Source organism: Osmerus eperlanus, chromosome 14 (assembly GCF_963692335.1).
Source record: "Osmerus eperlanus chromosome 14, fOsmEpe2.1, whole genome shotgun sequence".
Taxonomy (NCBI): domain Eukaryota; kingdom Metazoa; phylum Chordata; class Actinopteri; order Osmeriformes; family Osmeridae; genus Osmerus; species Osmerus eperlanus.
The window spans coordinates 7156751-7184038 of record NC_085031.1 but is presented as its reverse complement, the minus strand read 5'-3'; the positions used below and the strand labels follow the sequence as shown (position 1 = coordinate 7184038).

The window sequence follows — 27288 nt, the reverse complement described above, 5'->3', positions numbered from 1 at the left end:
TTACACATATTAGTACTCTGAAGTGGCCTTTAGATGTACTGTAGGTGCTTCTGATTAGCATTGGCAATATTTTTTCAGTGGACAGTATGGGAAAGTAAAGAAAGTAAAATAACATTGCATACAAAACTGTGTAACAAAGTTGGATTCCAAAATCCCATTGCCTAGTTGGAAGTACTTTCCAAGGCAACCATGGGAAAAACATGTCAGACAAAAGTTCTGTCTGATTCTGAAAACTTAGTAAAGTGCCTTTTTCATTCTTACTGTACATTGCCTACTGTTAGTGTACAGGGTGAGCAGCCCATCATGGGCAGTAATTCATCAGACAAACAATGAACAAGTGTCAACTTGTTCAACCGCTCAGAAACTACGATGTGGGTCTGTTACAGCCTTATGCTTACCAAGGATGGACAGATTGGATAGTTTTCAGCCACCTGTGAACCTATGCAATTAAAAGCATAAACTTATTGTACACTTCTAACGTTAAGCACATACTTTATTTTCCACATAATCTACCACATACAGTAGTCAATCAATAGATGTATAGCAAAACATCTATTACTGGCTCATCTTAAGTGTTTCATGTTAATCCTATTTGTGTAGTGTGGTCTGTGTGACATGCTTTATACAGGACCATGCCTGCTATGCCTGCCTGTGTGGATAGACAGACACATAAATAGACAAAGATGTCAGTCCTTGAAAATAATTGAATTCAATATTCAGAACCTTTGCTATAAAGTGAACTGACAATGTTTCTACAACTTTATTGGTAACTGATTCAGCCTATATAAGCAAAAACATGAAGTGTTCACACTCAAAATATAACTACAGCTGTGTAGTTGTACAAATGTACATTTGACATTCTTGGACGTTGCATTAAGAGTGAAAACACGTATTTTAACCCATCACTTGTCATTAGTTTTTGCTTTTGCTTTGTGATAGCTATACAATTTACTATAAAACGTTATCCTCATATATCTATGCAATATTATTATTTATATTTCTCCATGGCCTAAATAAATAAATAGTGCATTGAGGTTTACTATTTTCTTTAGGCCTACAAAAATACAATGACGTACACATGCAGTTGATTGCCTGCTGAAAGCCACGAGCGTTTCTCCTTCAGTTTAACTTTTACAGTTTCTCCTCCCACTGAAGGAATTGTCTGTAGTAAATTCAGTTCGCATGAGTGGCCTGCGTGGCATGCAACAGTAAAACAAGTTTAAGAGAGATATATGAACTTTGGAGCTGTTGAAGGGCCGGGTGGGGGGGTAATAGGCTACAACACGGACTAATGAAACTCTTGTTTACATATTCCATATTGAAAACTTCCCCGTGAAAAGGATATTATTCGAATTCAGGTAACGTACACAAACATGTTCAATTGCCTGCTTCAATTATTTATTTTATAAACATAGGCTAGTTGGACACAGTTACGAAGTGCACGTCTCATTTTGGTCGTACGGAGTTGCCAACGATACCGTCTCCACTGTAAAGTTAGGAAGGTTTTGTTAAGAATTATTTAAATCTAGATAAGAATAGAAACAGCGACGCGGATCCGAACAACTTGAGAAATCGTCAAACCTCTGACAAAAACAAGGTTGGTACAGTTTGGTTGCATTTTGAGGTCGTAAGAATTGGGAAACGAATGTTTACGTTCTTACAAAAGCAACAAGTACAGCAGAATGGAAACGTTTTACATGCACAGTTACAAGCCATTGGACAACCTTGTATGGTAGCAAATAATTGAAACAATTCTATGAATTTGTTCATGCTAATTTAAACAAAACGCAGCAGCTTATCAATCATCAAAAGTTCAAACAAACTACATGGAGCTGTAAAGTGAAATTCCCTATCATATAATGTAATATCATATGTACATCCTATATTTCCATGCATGTTTATAATTGGTGCTAGTTGTCATTGTGATTGTGTTTTGATCAAATGTTTGTGCAACATACAACTGCATTGCAATGTCACTGGGTATTGTTACCATCACAAATGCTCAAAGAATATCATGGATCAAAACAGGAAATCATGAGTGACTGACTCATATGTATCAAAGAATGTCTGGTGATGGTATACCATTCAGATTCAACAGATTGGTTCAATGCAATCATACAAGAACTGGGTTTGGTGCCGCCCATGGGGTTCCGACTCAATCGGTTTCTCCAGTAGCTCACAGGTAAAACATAATACAAGGAGGCTCCAGATCCCAGAACACCTAAGGTTGTTTCTCATGGGAATGCATAATAACATGGCATATCACCTTCTCTAGTCACTATGATCAAATACATGTGTGATCTTAGGTGTTGATGTATAAGAGGCTGAAAACGTGGTCAGCGTGTAGTGAACATTGAGGTTGACTTGCGTCACAGAGATGTTTTGTAGACATGTCAATGATATGGTGATATAAATGAACTTGACATACTTGCTGAGGTGAAACTAGAACAGAGGCTGAATACCAATGAGGATTGGGTGGTTGGAGGGGTGATGCCTAGAGATTTTTAGGATGCCATAGCATGGCATACCAGACCAAATGCCATGCAAAAAATTGTCATAGGTAATCTGCACTAGGGAGCTAGTTCCTTGCACATTGTAAATATCTACAACCACCATCATGTAGCCATCTAGAGTAGTCCCTCTCTCTGTCCGAATGGAGCTAGGATTTTTGTCTCTTTGGTGACAGTTTGGCTGTTAGTGAAATGAGCTAGTATGTGCTCGACAAGCCAAGCCACAAGTGTAGAAATTCTTTCTAATGACAACTTACAACAACAATAGGCCCAGTGTAGGCAAGTAGTCAACGTCTCCTCACTCTGCACTTGTCAAGATCATCCGGAGAAATTAAATTGTAGTTCTGAGTGGAATGTTTAGGTGTAACCAAGTTGAATTGGTTAAGTTTACTCTTCATCGTAGCTGGCTGAAGTGTTGTTTATGAGAGGTGGTTGTTGCGTGTGTGAGTCTGCAGTAGCCCAGTTTGATCCCCAGTGTTGGCAAGGGGGAGGAAAAGTTTACTCACAACAAGCATGTCTATCTACTCATGTAGATAGACATGAGTCTATGGTCTATCTACTCATGTAGATAGACATGAGTCTATGGTCTATCTACTCATGTAGATAGACATGAGTCTATGGTCTATCTACTCATGTAGATAGACCAAGGGTGCAAATCCAAAATATTTTTTTGGGATCAACTAACCAAAATCTCCCTTGTGCCTAAAGGAGAGCAGACCCATCCTCCTGGGTCATTCATAGAAACCAGGCTCTGGACGAAAGGCATCCACATTACCAGACGCAACGCAGCTGTCACCCATAATACTATATACATGCAAAGTGAACCATTCGAAGACCCAATTTAGACACAGCCATCGGCTTGTATTTTTAGTCCATTTCGCCCATACTTAAATCATGGCTATCTTTGACCTCTTTGGTAATCTGATATCTCTCCCCTTACAATCCTCCAGTCTGTGGTTTATTGACAAAATGGCCCGAAACACTCTGAGCCGGGCAGTAGTCAGATCGAGCTTTGAAACTCAAAACATATTGTGTTGTGTGGTGGCAGTCTAAATTATGTCTCTGCTCTTGGTGAATGGTCTCACATGAAAAATACCCATCTTGTAAATCCTCCTGTGATAGACGACTGACCAAAACTCCATAATTTCATGTGGTCAAGTCACAATCATAAGCGCTTGCTTTACCTGTTCCATTCTCAATGAAGAATGGGTAGTCAGGTGGCTGAGCGGAATCAGGCTATTAATCTGAAGGTTGCCAGTTCGATTCCTGGCCGTGCCAAATGACGTTGTGTCCTTGGGCAAGGCACTTCACCCTACTTGCCTCAGGGGGAATATCCCTGTACTTACTGTAAGTCGCTCTGGATAAGAGCGTCTGCTAAATGACTAAATGTAAATGTAAAGTGTTCTTTATCACTCAAGATGTCAAAAGTGTTAATTATATTGATTCGACTGATCATTGTTGAAGGAGATAAATCTATGTAATCTCTGGTCACAGACACAGACTATGTAGGCCTATGTTTGGTAGCTTGAACCAATCCTGTGCTAACACCTACTCTATAGATAACAGTTGGCATCAAGAATAATTAAAGAATGTAATGGTTCAAAATGTGAAATCATTGGCTTCAGCTTAAGAGTTGTTACTCCAACGGCTTACTGGTAAAGCAGAATACAAAGAGGCCCAGAACCTCCATGGTTATTTCTTCAGAGTAAAAGTGTGTTTTGCTCATCAAGTAAGACCATTTTGAATGTGCGATCACATGTTCTACTTCACTTAAATCAAAATACAAGACAATTCAGGGTGGCAGTTAGAGAAACTGGCAAAATCATTGTAATTCCTAGAATTTACACTCCCTTCCCCTCCCCTTTTCTCCCCCTTAAAACTTTCCCAAGCATACTTTTGAGACTTGGTGTGCACCAAGAGCGGTTTTCCATTGCTGAAGGGAGAAGGGGAAACAGCTGCATGGGCTGAAGCTGACACAATGTCACATATTAGTGTCACTAGTGCAAGCTTATACTGTAGCTTAAAGCTGTTCTCCTTTCAAACACAATAGTCAGTTTTCAGTGGGGATGAAAGGAGGAAATGGAAAAGCACCCTGATGACATGATTGTTTGTTGATGTATTATTTATATTTGATTAGTTAAGGAAAGAATGGGAGACTACAGATGGCACCTCTTGAAGGCGATTCTATTTCGTATTGCTCCCCCTCAACGACTTGGCCCTCAGCCTACCCAGGATAGAAACCACTCCAAATGACTCCAGTCATGTTGTTCTGTCAGACTTCCGAGAGATGCTAGGAAGAGAACAGCTAAATATCTTTGATTGAAAATACAAAACTGCATCTGAAGAAAGTTTACCAATCATGTGTTTATTCCCATTAAGTCATCAACTCAGTTAAGGGGTTGTGATATCCATATAAAAACACTGTGCCCTGCTACACATACATCTCCTTCAACGTGCTCTGGTGGCCATTTAGAACTTATTAACGGCTATTAGTTCAGTTGGAGGGTTAGAATGTAGTTAAGTTCTCTGTGAGTTGGCAAAGCTCCAGTATAACCACATAGGGCTGACTCATCAAAGATGGAGGGAAGGGACAAGAGGGAAGGAAGAAGGAGGGGAAGACTAGTTGAATGTAAAATAATGCTTTTTCATTTTCGGAAAGACAGAGTGGTAGTTATTCACCAGTTTAGGATCCACTATCAGTCTCTGCAAGAATAGATGTTGTTCCATTCTGTGCTTGACAAACACTCACAGCTATCAGTGAATGTATGAGAAAAGCATCAGTTAAAGAAGTTGAACACTGACAGATCTGTGAGAGGGTCATGACTAGTGTCCCTTTTTCTATCAGCTCTGTGTGTGGCCCTGCGCTGCCCTATCGGTAATTGAGATTTAGGTCAGTACCAGCCTATTGGCAGCAAATATCAGGCCAGTGCCTTTAACTGGTTTAATCAGTGAGAATGGGGGTTTGCTGTACATGGTCAACAAGGAGTGGCCCCCATTAAGGCTAAACCCTATCTGCCCATCTACCCTACCCCATCTATTTGATGTGGGAGCTGTCAATCACCCCCACCCCCCCAACCATTTCCCCCATAAGGCCTGTTATGTTATACATGGGGATGGGAAGGGCTAAGCTTATGTGTGTGTCATATTAGGAGTGCTATGTGTAATTAAGCCAGTTGTTAGAAGCATGTGTCACTATGCCTCGCACAGCCACTGGTCTTTGTGTGAGTCATTCTGTATATCTGTCTGTTTATCAAAGGTCACATTGACTGTAGCAACCATTCTTCTAGCAACAGTGTATGCCCGCTCATGTGTCTGTTCCTCAAACGCATTTACAGTTTGCCTTTTCTATGGCCATGTGGCTGGGTGTGCCTCGCTGTGAGAGTCTGCCTGTGGTGGGTGCTTCTGTTACAAGGTAGTGAAAACAGGCTGGATCTTCTTTTAGTGGAAGGTAGGAGAGCTCCCAGAATGCCCATTGCACTGCTTCGCCTCCTGCATGGCACTGAGTCGATCGTTCTGTTTAGACCATTTGTTTGCGCCCAAAAAGTCACAGGCATGTATGTGTGTCCACAGGAGTAAGCAAAGTAATATGAGTACATACTGTAGCATATGTTCTGTGGTGCGTGTGTGTGGTGGATCTAGATTAGTATCTGGAAACGCTGATTCGTAGTGAATCATCTCTAGGAAACAATCATGTCTCGAGAGCAGTCAAAACTGCCTTTACAAAGAATAATATCGAGAAAATAATGGAAACATGAGAGGGGGTGGGGGGGACCCATTTACACCCCACACTGCTGCAGCACCCCCTCTCTGCTGCACCTCCTTCAAGGGTGTAGTCTACTTTCTCACATCTTCACATAACGGCTATTATACAACTGATAATCTGGAGCATTTTAAAGCACCTTTCTCCCATTTAGTTATAGGCTCCCCACTGATGAAACAGCCAGCCAATGAACAACCTAATCTTTGAGCCACCGCAGCACGGGCTTTCTTACTTCTCGGTCTCAAACGACGAGAGATCCTTTGCAGTTGTGCGGTTTCTAAGCCCGCTCTGAAGCTCTGTGCTTGGCGCTGTCATTTGTGCTCAAATGTAACTGGAAACACTGAAAGATACGAGAGACACTCCTACCCTCCCTCGTCTCTCTAGTCATCGTTTACGAATAAAACAAGATGAATACGCAGAGAAAAAAGATAGACTTTCCTCCCCATCTGTCTTTGATATGCCTAACCCTACGAGAGGGATGTCTGGCAATCATCTGACTTAGGCAGACTTTAACAAGATCCATGTGGAACTGTTTCCTGCTCAATGGTGGCTGTGTGAGCCCATAGAGGGCAGATGTGTGTGTCAGTTTTTGGAGAGTAGCTGTGCAGTCGTGACTGTTGACATTGTGTATGGCGATACGAGGGAATGTGTGTGTCTGTGTGTTCTTGCGCATAGGCACGTTAACAGTTTTGATGCATGAAGGATCAAGCGTGCACCACTTGGCGAAAAAACTAAAGTTCAAAGTTCAAATCGCTTCTACATTTCATAAAAGTTACATGACTTCATGACACTGTCAAGGACAGTAACAACAAATTTCAAGAGACGTTATATAGCTTCTTTTGAAGGTAGTATAGTAGTTAGTGGTACTGTATTATAGTACTTGACTTTATGGTTTCCCAGTATGTCTCCTAGAAGTAGCAACCGTCTGGGTGGACATACTGAATCAAATGATGAAGTTGCTTATCAAAGAAATCTCCCTCTCTTTCATTTTGACTGCTAATTATGCTGTTATGTCATGTTATAATGTGTGTGCTTAAAATCACTATGGTAATGTGGTTTGGAGATGATGTTTCTGTCAAAGGCAGTGTTCAACTTCAGGCCTGAGGTAAAACCCCACACGAAACTGGCATGCGTGTGCCATTCTGTGAATGGTTTCAGTCTTGAACCATCCACCTCAATTGTCGTCATCCACCAACCTCAAGCCAAACCACTGCATGCAATGTATCACAGAACAAACAGCAGAATTCTGAACATATTCACATTGCATAACAATTGACAAAATACTGTAATTGCTTCCTCCTATTTAATCACTTTTTACATAATAAAATCTGTAGGACTTTATTTTGCTTCCTTCAAGTCAGCCCACTGTAGTCAGAGAATAGATCAGTGCATTTCTGCCCTATGAATGTCAACAGAGGAATACAATAGCTGGCAGACCAGAAGGCAGGGTTCCAGAATAGATAAATGTGTGTGCACTCTAGAATCTAGTGTCCTTGCAGATCTAGTTCCCAAGAAACGTGTGCGTGCGTGTGTATGTTTGTGTGTGTGTGTGGAACAAAAAACATAGTTACTTTTTTATCGTAGCAGTTTTATTTCCTAAGAAGTTTGTGGATGTGCATGCGTGTATGTTAAGCTGCCTGCTGGAAAGGATGTGAGGGTGCACTAGCCTCATGGTGGCTAGAGGGGAAACAGGAAAGGGAAGTGATGGCTATCACAATTAGTTTTGTTGGTTTGCAGCAGAGCAAGAAACTTTAGTAAACAAAGATGTCATATTACAAAACTTAATTCTATCTCTCAACTTGACAGAGTAAGGATTGGAATGACTGGAATGGAAGGCTTGGAATGAATAGAAGTCACCATTGAACTAGCAAGAAGTCCCAGCTTGAAGGTTCTGGTACTACCAGGTGCTGTTAGCAAGATATTTTTTGTAACATTTATGAACCACTGAAAACTGCACCTGCAAATGAGTTCAATATATTACCTCTAAAAACCTTTCACATGGAACTTGGATATTGTGGAACCTCATGGTTTAGTTATCTGACATTATAGCCCCGTTATACCCCCATGGTATACTGTCTGATTGAAGTTACACACAGCCCGCACACACACTAAAAGAAGCATGCCCTCATACACATACTATACTTCATACACAAATGAAGAGTTGCACTTGACTAAAACACTGTCTCTCCTGCAGTGGTGAGGTGGCCTGCTTGGTATGCCACCATGGAGGCACAGAATAGCCCACACCAGCACAACTTAGACAACTACAACAAACTATACAAGATACCTGGACAAGAAGATCAGGTGAGGACAAGGACTTAAGTGTGTGTGTGTACTGTTGTAGCTTTGATATTTGGACAATTTATTAAAATGCTGCTGTAATAATTAACAATAAAATTGCCTTGGAGTAGACAAGACACATTTTTCATTTCTAAGAAGATCTGACGGGAGACAAGAGATTCCTTAGAGGCCAGAGCACACAGTGACGCCGTTTAGCATTCAGTAGAAGGTTTGGGGAAAATCTTGGCAGTATTGCCAAGAACACATGGTCACGGCTAGTCATTACATAAACCCCTTGTTTATTTAGCATTCTGACATGCATTTGCCACCCATCACATTCCAAATACCAAAACATTGGGAGCAGCTGAGGTTTCAGTATGACATCTGCATCACCAGGGTAACTTCTGGCCTGTCCAGTCCAAAAGCAGACTGTTGCTGTTTCTGTCAACACCACCAAGAACTGATAGAATCCCCTCCACACTCTCTGTTGTTCCTAGAGGGGCCTTGGAAACAGCACAGGAAACAAGAATTACGTCACACTGCAGCCAGCACAGTCTGTGGGCATGGCACAAAGACTAGACTCACGAAAAATCTCATTTAATCTCAGTCTGTAATTTTGTTTCATAAGAGCTTTTTAAGGGTGGGAAGAAGGAAGAGGGAGGAGAAGGCAGACAGTCTTTTAATCACTGTTAATTGACGGGTCATGACAGCTTCATGCAAAAAACTAAAGTGAAGGCGCTCATAGGGCAGTTTGTGGAGAACGTCCCCTACCTCCTGGCCACCCATGTCAGTGCGGACCCAGCCGGGGTGCAGAGAGCAGCACAGAATTCCCTCTGGCTCCAGGTCATAGGCTACACATCTGCTCACCATGTTCAGGGCAGCCTTTTATGGTCAGCAAGACAGATGCATCAATGTGCAGGTGGTCAATACAAAAACAATTATGGCATACAATATATTGGACAATCAAGGTTGCAGGCTAATGCAATGAAGTAAATGGTTGATTACCAATTTCACTGAAGACAAATTACTTTATTAATATTTGCAGGTTTTTCTGGGGAAATTTACAAATGGATCAATATGTTGATTAGGTGTCAATCCTAAAAAAGGAACATTAGGATCACATAATGAAGTGAGTAGGCACCACACCTTTGATGCACGATAAGGGTAGCATCTGTATTCAGCCCCGTCTTCCCAAGTGTGTTGAATGGAGCCCAGGCAAGAAGAAATGTTGACCACAGCCGCCCTTCCAATCCCAAAGCCAGTAGTCTGCTTTGCTGCTTTCCTCAGCAGGGGCAGAAAAGCCTTGACAGATATGTAACATTTACGTTTATAGAATTGCATACATTTAGCGTCACATCTGAGTTTTTCTTGTAGTTTGAGGGCCCAACTAGCTTTGTTACCCAATAACTCCCCCTTTAAATGTACAAAATGTCTTTCAGTAGGAGATTCTTTTTGTGCCAGATCTTACCTGTATTATCATCAGCGGTGCCACAGTGTTGATCTGGTAGTTTAACATCATGGTGTCTACAGTGACCTCCTCTAGGGAATCTCTCAGGTTGATTCCAGCATTGTTAATCAGACAGTTAAGTCCTTTCTCCCCAACAAGAGATGATGTGCACTGAACTGCTTGAAATATTGCCTGCTGATCAATGACATCTGCAAGAAAATATGATCATTTGTTTAGGTTAGTTTTGATTAGAATGTCCACAAAGCTACTCATTAAAGATTAAAACTATATTTTACCTAGTTTCACAATGTGGATACTGCAATTTTTACTCGCCAACTCCTGCAATTCCTAAAAAAATCAATTAAAATAACATATTTAAGATGACATACAACATCTTGTATCCATGAGAGATATTGCAGTATATCTCAGTTAAACTGTCCCATCTTCATTACCCCAGCCCGTCCGGGATCCCTCGCTGTGGCAATAATGACCTCTGGTGTAAACTTGCCATTTACCAAAGCCTTGACCAACTGCAGACCAATACCACGATTGGCACCAGTTACCAGCACTGTTCGACACTTCTCCCACTGCCCGTCCATGACCGACACATCTCCCTCAGAAACTAGGACTGCTTTTATAGCCCTCATGATGAGGTCCAAGAGCAGGGATATAGCTAATCACAAGACAATTTGAAAGTTGAGCGTGTTGCCTTGTGCTCTACCACTAGATGTGCCTTAGGCTCAAACCTTTGAACCTTTTTGAATCTGAACACCAGCAACTGATGTACATATTTCACAACTACTTTGGTAATCTTGAGAAGGAGAGCAATATTTGGAGCCAATCTGCAAAAGACATACCAACACTTACAGGACTACACACGCACAAAGTTAGGGCAGCACAAAGTTAGGGCAGGCCGAGTAAAAGTACACAGACACATTATAGCATGTCACTATTTTGATTTTAACATGGTTTTCTGTATGTCCTCTCCACTCAGAGAAACATGCCAAGCTACCAGTACTGCTGCACACTGGCCAACTTCCGTATCGAAAAGAAGATCGGGAGGGGCCAGTTCAGTGAAGTGTACAAGGCCACCTACCTGCTGGAGGGACACCAGGTAGCACTGAAGAAAGTCCAGGTACTAGATAGTGAACGTGTCATTGGGCATCTATCTAAGGGGTGTGTCTCTCTGCTGTAATTGGTCAATTATCTGAGCGGTAAGGGGGTTCTTGTCACAACGATCAGAGATAAAAAATAATAATAAAAAAGTCACCTTTGTACAATATTGTGTTAACCAATGAATGAGTAGATGGATATGGATGCATTGCAATTTCTAGTGTTTCTAACGCATGGCACCCAACTCAACTGTACACTTGAGACAACGTCATTGTCTTTGTTTTCTGTAGATCTTTGAGATGATGGATGCTAAGGCGCGCCAGGACTGCATCAAGGAGATTGATCTGCTGAAAGTATGTCATTACGGCCACCAGCCCAGAATCTTCCCTGCTTCCTCATAAACCCAGATCAACCAGCAGTCACACGTTCACATACTCACAGTGTTGATTAGGAAGGAGCTTAAAAGAGGGTGTTTGTCAAAAATGGTTAAACATGTGTGCTGTATGATGGTGTCTTGTGTGTGCGGAAGGTTGTGGTGTGTGTGAGTTCGGTATATATAATAATGTATAGTTATTTGTAAATTAGCACACACACTCATGCGTGTTTGCCTTTATAAAGTGCTTGGAAAGGTAGAATGCCCGAACAATTGTGAGAGGAAGGCGGAGTGACCTCCACCTCACCCTCCCTGTCAGTTTCTCAATCCCGCCCACCTGTCAGGGTCGCTTCGTGTTAACGAGCAAATTAAATCAGGCTCGCCCCATCTGCCGCAAGTTCCACCCTTCCACTGACTGGCAGCTCGGCTGGCAGTTGTCTTTTTCTTCTTTCTTTTACAAGTGACATTAGTTCACAGGTCACTTTTTGATAAGGGGACACGTTCATTGTCATTATCAGTGGTAGAGACTCCGGAGACATTTGTTTTTTGTGTCAGCGAGTCAGCGAGGCGGTAAAGATGATGTTTATGACAGGACTTGAAAGGTGCATCTGGTGGTCGAGGACCCCTGTCAAGATGGAGGCAGTCCTGTTACCTAACGAGTACCTCACAGCCCTAGACCAGGTGTCCTGATGGAAAAGTAGGGCATGTGCTCACACAAAACCATTTACCATCCACAGGTTCATTGTTTTTAACACCATAGATCGTTTCTGTGGCCGCAGACAAACATACTGTTCATTTTACTGTGACAAACACATAGGTTTGTCACAGTAGACAGGTAGGAACTTCTACATTGTTATTCACTCAGTCCCCCTCTTCTCAACAATAATATTCACCACATGCAGTAGCTTTGTGCACCAACGCATATTTGGAAACATGCAGAAACTCATACCTAAACGTAATTATTGCTTGCACAAAATAGACATAGAAACATGTATACTAAATGTTACTCAAAAACGTTTAGACAATGTAATTTATTCTACCTTGTCTGCACTTATTTGCCCATACAAGTTAAAACATGCAAGCATACACAGCCTGGGACTGTGTGTCTCTGTCCTGCCTGCAGTGTGTGCTGCAGGGGATTTACAGTAAGAGCTTCGCAAGAATGTGTGATGATCCTGGTTAATATAGTCATCAGAATTTCACAATCAGACGTGCCTTTGCTTGTATTGTCTCACCATGCCACGTTACAATGTACAATACAAGTACTTTTTCAACATACAGTGCAAACACAGTGCTTCTAAAACCAAAGTAGAAGGAGACCTAACATGCTCCTGAACCATAATGGTTTTCTGTTCTGCAAGTAGAACAAGCAGATGCCAGTAGAATCTCCTCAGAGATTCAGAGATCCCCGTCTGTCCCACTGTGTTTGATAAATGTTTTATTACTTAATACTTCTTTGAATCCATTTCAGACAGTGTAATTTCATTGACTGGATACTGCAAGTAATATATTTATATGAGTAAACTAAACAGAGAATTAAAGTTCAGAGCTGAATCCATGTATATTCTCCTCTCTCTCTCCTTCTGTCTCTCTTTCTGTCTCTCTTTCTGTCTCTCTCTCTCTCTGGTCACTTGCAGCAGTTGAACCACCCTAACGTGATAAAGTACCTGGACTCCTTCATCGAAGACAACGAACTTAACATTGTTTTGGAGCTGGCCGATGCTGGTGACCTCTCTCAGATGATAAAGGTCAGAGGTCATGCCCCACATTCCCACCATGCGACAGTGAAGGACAGGACCAGGAGTGTGTATCTATCAGTTGGAACTAAAATATATATTTATAAGTATATATAAGATCTGTATGTATACAGTTGTTCTTCTATGGATTCTCTCTCTCTGTTTCCTCTCTGGTTTCTTTCAGTCTCCTCCCTACTTCTCTCCATGTCTTTCTTTTCAGTTTTTTCAGCAGCTTACCAAATCGCTTACTTTCCACACATTCCTTTGTGTTCGTTCCCATGTTCTTTCTTGTCACCTGTTTTTTCCTGTGTTTCCTCTGTCCAATCCCTCTGATCCCTACCTAAACCATAATGTGTGTCTCTGTCCACTAATATCCTGCTGGTGGCAGAGTTATCATTAAAACATATTTCCCCTCAAAAACATGAAGAAATGTAGAGAAAAAACATGCGAAAATACAAGCAGTGTTTTGGTCACAACTTTCTGCAGTTTATAAGCAATATTAGTCTTAATTAGCTGCTTGGCTCTGTTCATGGGTAATTCATACCTACAGTAGTTAGGCAGCAGCCCCCTGAAGTGGATTGTAATTAACGACTGAAACAGAGGCAACAAAAGGGTGAAATGGTAACTCCAAGAGTAATAATTCAGTTAGCGTGTTGATGTAAGACAGCCACCTCAGTAAACTGTAGATTTTTTTACCATTCTTTTTTACTCTTTCTCCTTACAGTACTTCAAGAAAAAGCGACGGCTGATTCCAGAGAGGACAATATGGAAATATTTTGTCCAGCTGTGCAGTGCCCTGGAGCACATGCATTCCCGCAGAGTAATGCACCGTGGTAAACAACCTTTCTTCCACTGCTGCTCCTCCTGTTCACACTCACCTAATGTTTCTCCTTTTTCCACAACTCAGTATATGTCTTACAACCTATTGTGTGTCTCACGTATTTTCATTCAGTACCTTTGTCCACAATTTCATTCATGTCCACATTCGCTCACTTTCCCCTGTCCACTTTCACCCTCACTCTCCTTCACATCGTTCTTTTTCTTTGATTCCTACCTCCTTTCCGCTCACTCCCTACTGCCTGCTTACTTAATCCCCCCTCACTCCCTTCCTTTCCTCTTTTAATGTCCTCTCTACCCCATGCCCTGGTCAGTCATCCAATGCCCTCTTATGGTTCCACAGCGTGTGTCTGTGAGTGGAGCTGTCATGACAGTGGTCTGCCACGCTGCTTAGTCTCAGGCTCTCACAGGAAAGAGACCTGCTCATTGGCAGGGCAAACATTAGCACCGGCCAGAAGTGACACACACACAGATCTCCCAACTGCAGGAGTCACATACATACGTTCAGAACCCCCCCCCCCCCCAACACACAGACACACACACCACACGCAAATACACACACACACACACACACTCACACCACACTTGAAACAAGCAAACAAACAAACACACGTACACAAAGAATCTTGATTGCCAAGACTCTGAATCCTGAACTCTGAATGACATGAATACAAGGTTACCTTGTATGGGAGTGGGAGACAAGTTGCTTTAGCCTTTGTCCAATGGACAAGGTGAAAGTAGCCTGAACGCTCTGACTGTTAGTGTGTGTGTGTGATTTGTTTGTCCTCTCTCCGCTCCAGACATCAAACCAGCCAATGTGTTCATCACAGCCACTGGAGAGGTGAAGCTGGGAGACCTGGGACTGGGACGCTTCTTCAGCTCCAAGACCACTGCAGCCCACTCACTAGGTAATACATACTGCAGCCCACTCACTAGGTAATACATACTGCAGCCCACTCACTAGGTAATACATACTGCAGCCCACTCACTAGGTAATACATACTGCAGCCCACTCACTAGGTAATACATACTGCTTAATGCTCTGCCACCAACCAATAAGGAAACACTTCAAATGTTTGTTTTGTTTTCTTCAAGAAGCCCATGATTCTGTGGGTCTGCTGTCAGACAGACAGATGCACGTCACTTCATGACCATAGCCAACAATGGACATACAAATGAAAAATAATAAAAAATATTCTGTGCACTATCAGAATGTACTTTACTGGTTGTCTTATATGCAATCATAACTTCCTGCCTTCCTTCTCTATTCTCCCATTATAGTCTAGTACAAAATCATTTCGATGAATGTATTAGACAGATCCACATCTTTTTTTGACACAGTGGGTACGCCGTACTACATGTCACCAGAGAGGATCCATGAGAATGGCTACAATTTCAAGTCTGACATCTGGTCTCTGGGATGTCTGTTGTATGAGGTAGGCCCACTGTGGTTTCCACGATCACTACATAAACCTGTCAAATACTATATATATTCAAATGTAATGAGCTTATACAGTGTAATGTACAGTGTTATGGAGCTGCAGGACTTCATAAAGGAAACCAAATAGAATATGTAAGCACTGTTTTACTGTGAAACACTAATACTGTGAGACATGTCTCTGTTCCCCCTCTCAACTCCTGATAAATCTTTTTCTAATGTAAGAACATGGAAAAACTGTCCTAGCTCAGGTCTAAAGCATGCTGTCTCTAAAATACGCGGATGCCTACGCGGAAGTTCTATGTGATTTCTGTTTACTCTTTGTATGTGTGTTTGTATATCAAATAAACATATTTTCATCTGTGTATGTGTGAGAGAGAGATAGACAGATAGATAGATAGAGAGTTGGAGAACCATCTTATCAACACAACTCACGCAGTTCCATTTTCTGAATGTCTATTCATCAGCCACAGATACTAAACTGTCTTCAACAATGACTCCCTTAGTCTGTAATGGGCTTGACATTCAGTCTGGTTATAGCCCTGGGGTTACAGTCTTTGTGCCGTCTAGGGTAGGACTCTGAATGACTGGCTTTATTCCCCTTTCACGTCCATGGATGTCTCAGCAGTCCACCACATAGAATGTCAATATATCTTCTTTTTCTTCCTCTTCCTCCCTATGCCGCACAATCCAGGATGTTGTCCTGTTCATCCTTCACTCGTTTTACTGTATCTTCCTCTCCCTACTCATCTTTTCAGAAATCTTCTACAGAAAATTGCCCAATTGATCTTGTTTTCTCTGCCATCTACTCAATTGATAGACTGAGCCCTGAATCACTCTCTTCTTCCCTACTGCCTTGAATATAAATCAGGTTTCATATTTAAAATAATATCCTGTGAATGGATTCATTTGATCGGGAGTAAGGCATCAGCAAAGCTTTGACTATTATGGTTAGCATTAGGGTCTTGCATCTATAGGGAACTTAGATGTAATCATGCTATTTACACAGACATCTTGTTTACCGATCAGATACCTCCATAGCGACGGTTGGAGCGTACAAAACTGCAATTTCCATAGCACCAACTCTGCTTCCAATTGTTTTTCCTGACTCTTCTTTTCTCTCTATACTCACCAAAGTGTGTGTGTCAGAGCCACTCTCTCTGTGCCCTCTGCTTATTTGGTGTTGGCTGATTATGCAGATGATATATCTTCCCAAGTAAACCTTAGACTGCATTATTGTCTGTGCTTGGAGGAAAGGAATGAAAACGTAAGAATGTAAATATTTCTGAATTGCTTAAGGTTTTTCTTAGAACTCGTCATACTAATGCAACAGTAGCTTGTCGTGGCACTTGACAAGAGGCCAAATTCTTTCTCTTATACTTACATTTAAGAGTGTATGCCCTTTAAATTTCAGACCTAGACAATTCTTTTTTCTCTCTGTGTGTTTAGATGGCTGCGTTGCACAGTCCATTCTACGGGGACAAGATGAACCTTCTCTCTTTGTGCCAGAAGATCGAGCAATGTGACTATCCTCCACTACCACCCGACCAATACTCTGCAAAGGTAAAAGCTACCCACGACAGTCTCCCTCCCCTAGCTCCTTTTCAGTAAGGTCATTTATGCTTCATTCTATTGAGACTATTGTGTAACGTGGTCTTCTGCTGGCTGAAGCTTGCTAATTACTGGCAGTATGATCTGGCATAACAAGGTCCTACAATACACAAATAATACAAATAATGACAGGATTATATCACTGGTGAAAATCTTGCAACCAACTTAAGTTATGAAGGCACCAATGGAATGCACTGTACACTTTTAGAGATGTTTTCTTCCTGTCCTTCTAGATTCAGATGACTCATTACATTTTAGTTTAAAGGTTCCTCTGTTCCAACTTCAGTCATTGAAAGAGCATATGGATCAAGTCTTGGCCCCTCATCTTTTCAGTGGCACACTTGCCCTCATCTTGTTTTGAATCTCTTCTTCCCTTGTTTTCCTCAACGATTTAAGTGACAGGCCCATGTGACAGGCTGCTTTGGCGTGTAAAGGTCAGGACTCAAACGGCTCATGTAGCCATTCAGTGCGCCACGCCAGAAAATCAGGTTTAATGACAAGCATGGGACGTGCAGACACACAGAAGTGTTTTTCACCAACTCTGATTGGCTTCAGATAGTTTCTTTCTCCGAACGGCTGATGGAACATGGCACTGACTGAAACTTTTCTCGTAGGCATCGCTAATCGACACTTCCACAGCTGACAGAGACAGCCATTGTAATCCCAATATTATGCCATGGGCCGAAATGCCAAAATGTCATGTGATAAAAAGGTCATGGAGTCACAGCTTTCTGAATACTGGTCTTTACGTGTGTGACTCAGCTGCACACTTCGCCATCAAGACTCTGGGGCCTATGTCAGGGAGTCAAATGGCTGAGCGGTTTGGGAATCGGGCTATTAATCAGAAGGTTGCCGGTTCGATTCCCAGCCGCCAAAATGACTTTGTGTCCTTGGGCAAGGCCCTTCACCCTACTTGCCTCGGGGAATGTCCCTGTACTTACTGTAAGTCGCTCTGGATAAAAGCGTCTGCTAAATGATTAAATGTAAATGTATGTGTGGAGTGGTTCAGAGGAGGAGTGGTGATCTACAACAGTTGTGACTTTTGAATGCATCGACAAGCCGGAACCTTGATCTGTACAAATATTTCGAGAGGCTCGATACCTAAAGCCACATTGGAAGTCTGCTGGTCATAAATCTAAACTACAGCATGTCCAAAACGGTGTACTTGGTTTTCAATTCATATTAATAATACAATGGTTAACTTTTTATGACATTCAAGATTCAGAGACATGTAGAATCAAAGACAGAGCATTCACAGTGAAATTGTGCAAAGGAAAGCACTTTACTTTGTTTTCTGTGAGATCCTTTAATGATCAAAGGAGGACAAGAAGTAGTGTAAAGTAAAAGTTTACTGGTTTTCGTTGACATGTACTAAAGTGACGACTAAAGTGATGCCATAGCAACAATAACCCTGTTCAAACTCTGCCAACAGCTGCGAGACTTGGTCAGCATGTGCATCAACCCTGAGCCAGATGAACGTCCAGACATCATCTTTGTTCTGCAGATTGCCAAACAGATGCAGCTGTGGACTGCCAGCACCTGAATATAAGTTTATCCCTCCATCTGGGTCTCCATTCTGTCAACTGGTCTATGACTCCAGCCTTTGCTGGTCTCACTGGAACCTGTACTTCCAGCCTATGTCTCTCAGTGATTGAGACACGGGGCCATCAAGGAGACCATAAAGAGAGCTGCTTGGGATTTGTTGTCAAAAGCCTGTGGAGTCTCTACTGCTATAGTGGTCACGGCAAACAGCTTTTTCAGGCCAAGTGTCACAGTAATTTGAGGAAGTGATGGTAGTGATTTGTAGCAAGAGAAAGAGTATCGTAGCACTAACATGACGTCACAGGGGGTACATCATCACGGTGGACTTTTTGATGTGACAGGGATTGCATTCCAAATCGATTCCCTGTCTCACAGGTTAATTGTGTGCTTTCTCACATTTTTGTATGCTATGTAGTGAAGGTGTGGATAAAAAAAAAACTTTTTTCCTTTTTGAGATTTGTTTGCTAGTCTTGTATTTAGAAATAATGCTCATTTTTACATGCATCAAATACCTCAGACATATATTGCATATGTTTTGTGTACAGTGTTGATTGTGACCCAAAGGATATTGTATCGCAACCTTTGTGTCCCAGGTCACAAGTTACTTATGTGCAACAACAAAAGACATAAACTGAGGACACTGGTTTGAGATGGTATTTTCCAAGTATCTCGGAGATTGTTTAACCTGCCATGTCATTTCCCAATGCTGAATCAACATAAGCAATGTAGAAAGCTTTTCAAATATTAGTCTGACTTAAATTTGGGATTCAATCCCCTTTTTAATAACTGGTGAGAGGGGCCTTGTTGATGCTTTTTTAAACTATATTTTACCAGTATTTTCTCTACATAGCAATGCAGTTGACTGTCCATTTACAGCTTGATTTGGAGAATGTAGATATAGAAATCAAACCAGACAAGTTTGAACTGTGAAATTGTGAAACAGTGGAAAGTGCCTTAATAATGAAAACATTAAAAGACAAATTTTATATATTGAGTTTCCTTGATCATTGGATGTTTTAATCAAGACAATAAGAATTGAGTCCAGCTTTCTTTGTTTTAGATAATTCTGTACTAAAGTGCTAACTTAAATACACTATGTTTATTCAGGGTTCCTGCAGGTTTCAGTAAGTCAAATTTAAGACCCTTTTAAGACCATAAAGATGGAAATTTAAGACCTACATGACGCATTACCAAAAATATATCAAATCAAAGAAATTCTGTTTTTTTTTTTTATGTCAATTGAAATTTTAAAAAATCATTGAAAAATCATTCATTTAATTTACAGATCAAAAAATCAGTTTCAGTCTTCTAGCAATTCACAATTTTTTATTTTAATGTAAGCATAATTGAAATTATAACAAGGGCCTACACCACAACGACCTGGGCTCAAAACCAGCAGAGCCTAGTGCCAACAACACCCAGATCACACCCAGATCCCTGTAACTACAGCACACTCGCCAACTGTCCAGATCCCCTCTCCCAACTGTCTTTCCAGGTACCCAACTATCCCACCAGGAAAGGCTCAACCAAGAGTCTAAAAAGAAACTTACCTTTTATCTGTTTTATTTATAAGTCGAAGAGCAAAAATTGAGTTGTAAGAAAATCCTTCAGACAGATTTGAACACAAGACCCCTCAAATAGTTGCCCACATCCTTAACCACTGAGCTATCAGGGATCATGACAATCTCCAGTCAACATTTAAATTTGACATTGAACTATCTAGTTGTAACAACCTGCAGAGTTGGGGTGTCAGAAAACCAGAAGAAAGCAGGGCTCCCCTGTTAACTCACTGGGTTAGTGTGCATGCAGTGGGAATTATACAATGATAATCGGGGAGGTCAGCTTCTTCTCCAGGGTGTATAAAGTAATATCTACGATTACAGGTAAGAATGATATATAAATGTATCGACCACCCCAACCTGTTTTTAACTCTTTTGGGGGGGTCCAAGTCTTAATTAGGGGGTCAAAGCCCCCCTGTAATTCGACTTTTTGCTACTTTGTAATAACTTTCTGCAGGCAGTGTTTCTGGAAATGAACAAAGGTAAAACCTTTTTTAGACCTGACCTGACTAAATGAAATGTAATACCTCGGATGAAAATCTGGTCGTTTTAGGCCTTAAATTTAAGTTTAGAATTTTAGACTTTTTAAGGCCCTGTGGGAACCCCGTTATTTAACTTCTACAACTTTCAAAAGGTATTTCACACAATTTGTATTTATTCATCAGTGTATTTAGACATTTTGAGAGCTTACCTGTGGGGATTTGAAGTTATCCTTAAGTTTATGCAATGACATTCAAGTGTTCTTTTTTGCATTTGCAGTAGGTTAAAGGTTTTTAAAGAAAATACATGATTTGGTAAAAAGGTAACGTGTTGGTAAGCACATGTTGATGTTTAGCAGTACACTTCAGACAAATGTTTCTTTAACAAATTTTATTGATCCAATTATTGCCATGAAAGCATATCCAAACTGAATTCTTTACAACTGAAAAACTGGAATATTTTATTGTAAACCATGGAAAAACATGCCACAACAGCTCTGCTAAGGAGAGGGGGGGGGGAGACAACAAAGACCACAGGAGAACGAATTAGTGCTTTAAGAAGTGTCCATAGTCTGTACAGTCTCTTCCACCAGGTCCAGGGGGATCACAGACTTTGTCAGAACTCCAGTTGTTCCTCTCTTGTACTTGTAGTTACCAGTTCTGATGGAAGTAAAAAGGATTTTTTTATTTTTTATTTTTTTACATAATTCCTTGAGAGAATCAGTACAAACCATGCAAATTAGTTGTTATGTGTGAAATACAACACAGGGAATGTTGGGCAAGAGGGCCACAATGCATTCCCAGGGTCAGTGGGTTAGCGTTCACCTGAGTACAGGTGGGGTAAGGAAAACTAATAGGTAATCTACTTCTTTCAACACACACCCAGGTTTACTTACTCCAACAAGGCATCAAGCTCATCTAGTCTAAACAAAACAGGCCAAAGGTATAAGTGTTAATTTAATGAATACTTGTCCTGGCATTTAAAGATGAGTAGACAGCTATTAGATGTTGCAATGCTGTTATTTATCAACTCGAGTGCACTGGGATTTGAGGCCAACTTCTAATCAAGCACATGCCTGTGGCTTTACTGCCTTAAAAGTGTTTGTGGGTTTACAATTCACATGCGTAAAATTGATTTAGTACAAGTACAGTACAGGGTATTGAGCACTGTTGATAAGAACCCTGCTAAGACAAGTGGAAACTATTAGTGCTGTAGTCAGAGGGGACTTGTGTGAGGCAACATTAATGTACAATTTGGGTCCAAAAACTGAGCCAAAAATGTTATAGGAATAATATGTACCGATGGGGGGGGGGGGGGGAATGGGGACTTGGAGTAAACCAGGGGAACCAAATTGAAACCACAAAAATTGTGTCTACAGTAGCACTCATGGATCCAAAGAGGACCAGTCGATCAGTGAGTCTTACCTGACACCCTTCAGGTTGGCCTGGTCGTGAGGCCTGATGTAGTCCACCTTGCCCTTGGTGATGACGCACAGGTCAATGTTGCTACCAGAGCCCAAGTCGTTGAAGATACCTGCTGCAATGGCGTCCCGGACCAGCCGCTTGGCATCGTCCTCCTGGGAAGGACGACAGGAGACACTTGTGGTCATCATCTCCACCAACCACATTTCAACAAAAAGATTTATCTGGATTAATACAAAATGCTGTCTTGCAGCAGTTTCTGCATGAATGGGCCCCTATCCAGTCAGTCACACACACATGCCTGTGCCAAGATCAACAGTGTTAGAGAGACAGACTACATTACCATTTGACCACCAAGGGCTCCCCCTGTTGGCTATCTATAGAAACTGCTGGCTATCGATGGAAACTGCTTTTTTCGTCTTTTTCGAGCTCTAAATCATTCTGTGATCTAGCCTATCACTAATTGGGCACCTTACCTGCAGGTGTACATGGCTGAGTGAACACAAAACAACCTCTGCAAATTTCTAATATTGTATTAGAAAGAGCGAGCGGGAAAAGGCTTTGATAGCACTTTATAATGCTTTATAGCGTCTTTGTGGGATTCAGAGTTTTAGCATGTACATTTGTGAGGAGGAGTGGGATACAGAAATATAAACAGTTTATAGATGCTTGGTACAGAACAGTTTAATGGTGGTCCATAAGGGTATTGTAGTCCCCAAAAAAGTCTCAAGAAGGTTCTTAATTCAAGATCTTTATGGTTAACAGAGTTAAGTATGAGACTGGTCTTGTTTAGAGAAGGGGCTTTAAAAGTTCTGTCATCAAGACACTAACTTTCTCTTCCATCTTTAATCCATCTAAATGTTGAGATGGTGTGTGCAGCAGGTCAAACTCACCTCCATATCAGGCTTGTAGCGGTCCTCAAACACGGCCATGGCGGCCAGAGACCCAGAGCCTAGACGATAGAGAAAGTCCAACAGTCAAGGGATGGGACACGACATGCAACCAACACTGATCTCTGAAAACAGTGTAACACTGGGTATAGCTCACTGGTACAGAATTTGACAGCAGGTTCAAACTCCTGCAAATCGTTGTAGAGAAAAGGGTCTGCCAAATGAACTAACATTTTATTATTATTAAAAAGCTGCATGAAGGAGAAATTAAGTGGTAATTCCATCCAGTCAATTCAGGAAGTATTGGTATCCTAGATACCAGCAGGCTCAGAGACCAAGCTCCTGAAGGATCTCTATGGATCTCTCAAGCCATTTCAGAACCACGGTGTGATTGGAGCAGTGTTTGGGAATCTCAAACAGCTTTGCCTTGTCTGAAGTGCTAGGCCCAGTTCTTAAAACATCTTTCCATTTATCTTCCCCACTGCAATTTTGGCAGAAGCGTGAAATATTTAATTTGGGACAGCTTTTCATTTTTATTTTATTCAAATACATATTGTGGTGATATAAGTAGTAAAAGGAACTGGTGTGACACAGATTATTCTCTAGTGACGGCAGCAGTACTGAACATTTGACTTCATACAAACAAGACAAACGTGTTGTGTAACTCACCCATGGTGACGTAGGGAAGCTTATCGGTGGAGCCGTGGGGGTATATGCTGTAGAGGTGAGGGCCATTGCAGTCTACTCCACCCAGAACCAGGGCTGCACCTATGTAGCCCTGGTATCTGAATGGAAAGTTGTGGAAAAGCTAACAGTTATCACAGGGCAGTTGAATTGCATTAAGTGAGACAGTCTTGATTCATTTTTATCAAGAAGATGTCTTTGTTGAGAATTATAATATGGGTATTGATTCAATTACGTTTCCTGAACTTAACAATGCTATGGTTTTGTAAGTGATAGCCTACACAAATTACACAACTTGTAATGGGAACTACACCAATACTGCCCAGCGAAACATCTAGACAGCTTACATGAAACACTTTCAGAAACGAAATGCAGTAATTGCGGGTGCTAGAAGCCCGTTGTATTCAGGCTCTACATTATGAAGGACATTTTTCAAATAGCTAGCAACGTTGAAGTCCCTGAGTTTCCCTCTTCCAAAACTAACTCTGCTATTTGATTCCAACAAAGAGCATACTTCCTCTTGGATGAATTAGATGAACCCACGATGACCTGCATGATGTTCAAAGAAGTTGCTACTATGCCTGGATTTTCCTCTATTTAGGACTCAAACTGCGTTCAAATCTCAATCTTGACTTGTTCCATCACACCGGCTAGGCCAGTAGGACACCTTTCTTTTACATATGTCAGGCTGTTATTTTAGCATATCGCTAAGTCTTTTCGTCATTTTATAGAATGATTACTGACCAATCTTATGGCCTCTTACATGAGGACATAAGAAACAGTCCATACCGTAATTTAATTGATCTTGAGTTGGGGGCAACGTTGCATTACCAGGGGTCTCCAACTCCGGTCCTGGAGAGCTACCATCCTGTAGGTTTTCACTTCAACTGCAAATAATGTAGCCTCATTCAGCTCATCATCCAGCTAATTAGTAGAATCAGGTGTGCTGAATTGAGGTTGAAGTGACACTCTGGATGGTAGCTCTCCAGGAACAGGGTTGGAGACCCCTGCATTATACTGTATACCACTATACACTAGATGAACTAGGTATATTTGAGAAAAACTAACAGACATCTTAACAATATGGGAGTTGAAATTCATGAGTTAACAGCATGTATGAGATGCAATCTCAATTAGGGATTGCCATTCTAGGTGTCCTAATATTTTGATTTAATTATTGCCGAGTACGGCAAACTCACCTAAAGAGCATTTGCTTGAGCATGCGGTTGGCCGTGGCCACACGAGGCAGCCTGGCCGTGGACAGGGAGTGCAGCTCAAGGTTGGAGGAGATGATCTGGGTGGTCATCTCAGTGTCGGCGGCTGTACCAGCACCACAGCAACTGTACACAGTGAGTAAAGGGCGTGTACACACAATTATGTTCCCACCTATGTCTATACAGTTACATTTTAACAGAAAGGTTCAAGCTCAACTATGTTTAAACGTACTAGATGTTGGGGGAAATGTAGTGGATCTTGGAACAGTTCTTATCTGCCACAATCATGCCCTCTGTGGCTCTGGTGTCCGCTCCCAGAACAACCCCATCCTGAAGAGAGAACAGAATGGTGACTGGTTTAAGGAAATGGTTTGGACAAAAATTATAGGTCCATAAGTTCAGACACTTGGGTTATCAATTCCACAAAATTGGAACAAAACCATGTGAAAAGATACGTCAAGAAAGTTGTACAAATACATAAAAGGAACCGCATGCTATAAAATTAATAATATTCTTGATGTAGTGTTTCAACAGTATTTTACCTTAAACACAATACCACAGATGGTAGTTCCTGTTTTGCGGGCCGCTGGTGTGCTAGATCCTAATTTGGTCATCTCAGCCTCCAAAACAGCATTTCTGAAAAATATTTGACATTTTATTAATTGAGTTGATGCTTTTATCCAAAGCGACATAGTTAACAAAATAAACGCAATGTTAGTGACGTCCAGTTCAGCCAATTAAGGTATGGTTCTTTAACCCATTATGCCAAAGGGGAAATTTGTTGCACAGCCAGCGCACGATTTATTTTTATTCAGTGTTACCAGTGTCGCTGGTTATGAATCTGAATAATAATAATAATTTAAAACAAAATATTGCCACTATCGTCAAACTAGCTACTGTACAGGTTGCCGGTAATGACTTAACGCTACTAGTACAAGTCCAGACGCAGGGAGGTAGAGCTAATGATAGGCTATTCGATGATAATTAACTGTAGAGCTGCCTCAAATTGTGAAATGATTTTTATTTTTTTATTTTCACTTTAATTCAAATAACCTGTGTCTCTAGTCCCTATCTTACTGAGACTAGTTAAGCTCAAATGAAAAACAGTTAGACTAGCTCTAGCTATAACTAGTTCAAGTTACTGCTCACGTTATAAACGCATTAGACCCGTTAGCTCTAGAAAGCAGCTATGCTACAGTTGTATTGCTCAGATTGGCTGTTACTTTGCAATATTCTTTCCAGAATAACAAATATAAAATTTTGGTTACCTTGACTTTACCTGTTTCTCAATTTAAAATACATTTTGTAATTCATTTAACAATGGGCTTAAGTTTGCACTCACACTCATGCCATGGAAATGCCTGAGTCATTCAAGCAGGCCCAACGATGAACAACAATCAAATACATCGCAAAGCTAATACAACTTTTGTGGAACCTTTAAGTTCCGCTATAAATACATGTTGAACCGAATGGAGACACATCCATTTTAATTCCCATCTATCTCTTACCTCTTGCAATTTTCGAAACTGAAACCTCCGAACTGGGGCTGGCATACTGACAGAGTCGCCATTTTTTCGGTACTATTTTCTATTTCCGGGAGAAGTACGCCGTTTATTGTTTCGTCAAAATGTGCCATGCATTTCCAGTTGTCAGAATAAGAGCATAGTCTGAAATATGTCAGAACTTGAATGGTGGCGGTGATTTATTTAAATTTAAATTTATCAGAATAAAGAGTACAAAGCATTGACATTGTCAGGGGCACCAGAAGCAAGGCATAATGACTTCTTTAAAAATGAAAAGCTAAGTAGTAGCCTATCTCAGACAGACTAACAATCAATATTAAAGGATTCAAAAAGATGCAATAATTTAAAAGCTTTAACCAGGCTATTAAGTAGACCAAGCATCAAAACTGTAGATGGCGTCACGTTAGTTTCTTTGGCAAGTGGTCAGTGGCATTGAATCTCAAAACCGAGTTTTGGTCAGCGCCGTAAACTACCGGCTTGTCCGGTCTTGCGCATTAGAGTGTCTCGATGTGCTCATGACTCAATGATAGGTCGATGCCATCTTTAACAAAGGCAAAAATAGGGTGCTAGTTTCCTCTTTGGATTAGTTGAAAACGAATTAGTCTTTTGCCAAACAAATATTATATGAAAAGTCATTATTTTGAGCCAAGTTCGAGAACAGAAAAAAACATATTGGGGAAGATAGTTTAGGAGGGCCTATGTAGAAAAAAATAAAGTTTACAGTACACATTTGTAAATGATTGGTTGGTAAATTCAACATAAAAACGATGCTGAGAGAAGCTGCAGTTTACAGCCCAGTCTTTATATTTTGCTCTGTGGTTAGCCTACTGTGTGCAGTCTGATGAGGATTGGTCAACATTTATCAGATGT

The 27288-nt window shown here is 41.1% G+C and overlaps 3 protein-coding genes across 4 annotated transcripts; 1 reads left to right on the top strand and 2 right to left on the bottom strand.

Moving 5' to 3' along the window:
* The first annotated feature begins 1242 nt into the window (after positions 1-1242).
* On the top strand, positions 1243-19642 carry nek6 (NIMA-related kinase 6). 2 transcript variants are annotated; one of them, XM_062477987.1, is made up of 10 exons: positions 1243-1358; positions 8465-8574; positions 10992-11132; positions 11401-11463; positions 13121-13231; positions 13944-14052; positions 14857-14964; positions 15398-15492; positions 16944-17057; positions 18538-19642. In XM_062477987.1, the coding sequence occupies exons 2-10, from the start codon at positions 8494-8496 to the stop codon at positions 18646-18648; spliced, it is 933 nt and encodes a 310-aa protein (XP_062333971.1). In that variant the 5' UTR covers positions 1243-1358; positions 8465-8493; the 3' UTR covers positions 18649-19642. The 2 variants fall into 2 exon arrangements, with proteins under 2 accessions (XP_062333971.1, XP_062333972.1); XM_062477988.1 differs by lacking the exon at positions 1243-1358 and adding an exon at positions 1409-1597.
* On the bottom strand, positions 7811-10596 carry LOC134033713 (C-signal-like). The gene is made up of 6 exons (XM_062477989.1): positions 10450-10596; positions 10294-10345; positions 10019-10206; positions 9697-9852; positions 9322-9432; positions 7811-9053 (listed from the first exon to the last, which is right to left on the bottom strand). The coding sequence occupies exons 1-6, from the start codon at positions 10594-10596 to the stop codon at positions 8940-8942; spliced, it is 768 nt and encodes a 255-aa protein (XP_062333973.1). The 3' UTR covers positions 7811-8939.
* Positions 19643-21061: 1419 nt separating the features above from the next.
* On the bottom strand, positions 21062-26538 carry psmb7 (proteasome 20S subunit beta 7). The gene is made up of 8 exons (XM_062478095.1): positions 26404-26538; positions 25438-25531; positions 25128-25225; positions 24881-25021; positions 23667-23782; positions 23001-23059; positions 22111-22262; positions 21062-21345 (listed from the first exon to the last, which is right to left on the bottom strand). The coding sequence occupies exons 1-8, from the start codon at positions 26529-26531 to the stop codon at positions 21240-21242; spliced, it is 894 nt and encodes a 297-aa protein (XP_062334079.1). The 5' UTR covers positions 26532-26538; the 3' UTR covers positions 21062-21239.
* Between the last annotated feature and the right edge of the window lie 750 nt (positions 26539-27288).

Coding starts and splice junctions, on each gene's coding strand:
- nek6 (XM_062477987.1), top strand. CDS start 8,494: ATGGAGGCACAGAATAGCCCACACCAGCACAACTTAGACAACTACAAC. Junction 11,133..11,400: donor TAGCACTGAAGAAAGTCCAG/GTACTAGATAGT, acceptor TGTTTTCTGTAG/ATCTTTGAGATGATGGATGC. Junction 11,464..13,120: donor AGGAGATTGATCTGCTGAAA/GTATGTCATTAC, acceptor GGTCACTTGCAG/CAGTTGAACCACCCTAACGT.
- LOC134033713 (XM_062477989.1), bottom strand. CDS start 10,596: ATGGACGGGCAGTGGGAGAAGTGTCGAACAGTGCTGGTAACTGGTGCC. Junction 9,433..9,696: donor ACCCTTATCGTGCATCAAAG/GTGTGGTGCCTA, acceptor TGACCATAAAAG/GCTGCCCTGAACATGGTGAG. Junction 9,054..9,321: donor CTGACATGGGTGGCCAGGAG/GTAGGGGACGTT, acceptor GCTGTTTCCAAG/GCCCCTCTAGGAACAACAGA.
- psmb7 (XM_062478095.1), bottom strand. CDS start 26,531: ATGGCACATTTTGACGAAACAATAAACGGCGTACTTCTCCCGGAAATA. Junction 23,060..23,666: donor GCTTCCCTACGTCACCATGG/GTGAGTTACACA, acceptor TCTATCGTCTAG/GCTCTGGGTCTCTGGCCGCC. Junction 21,346..22,110: donor GCCAACCTGAAGGGTGTCAG/GTAAGACTCACT, acceptor TACTTCCATCAG/AACTGGTAACTACAAGTACA.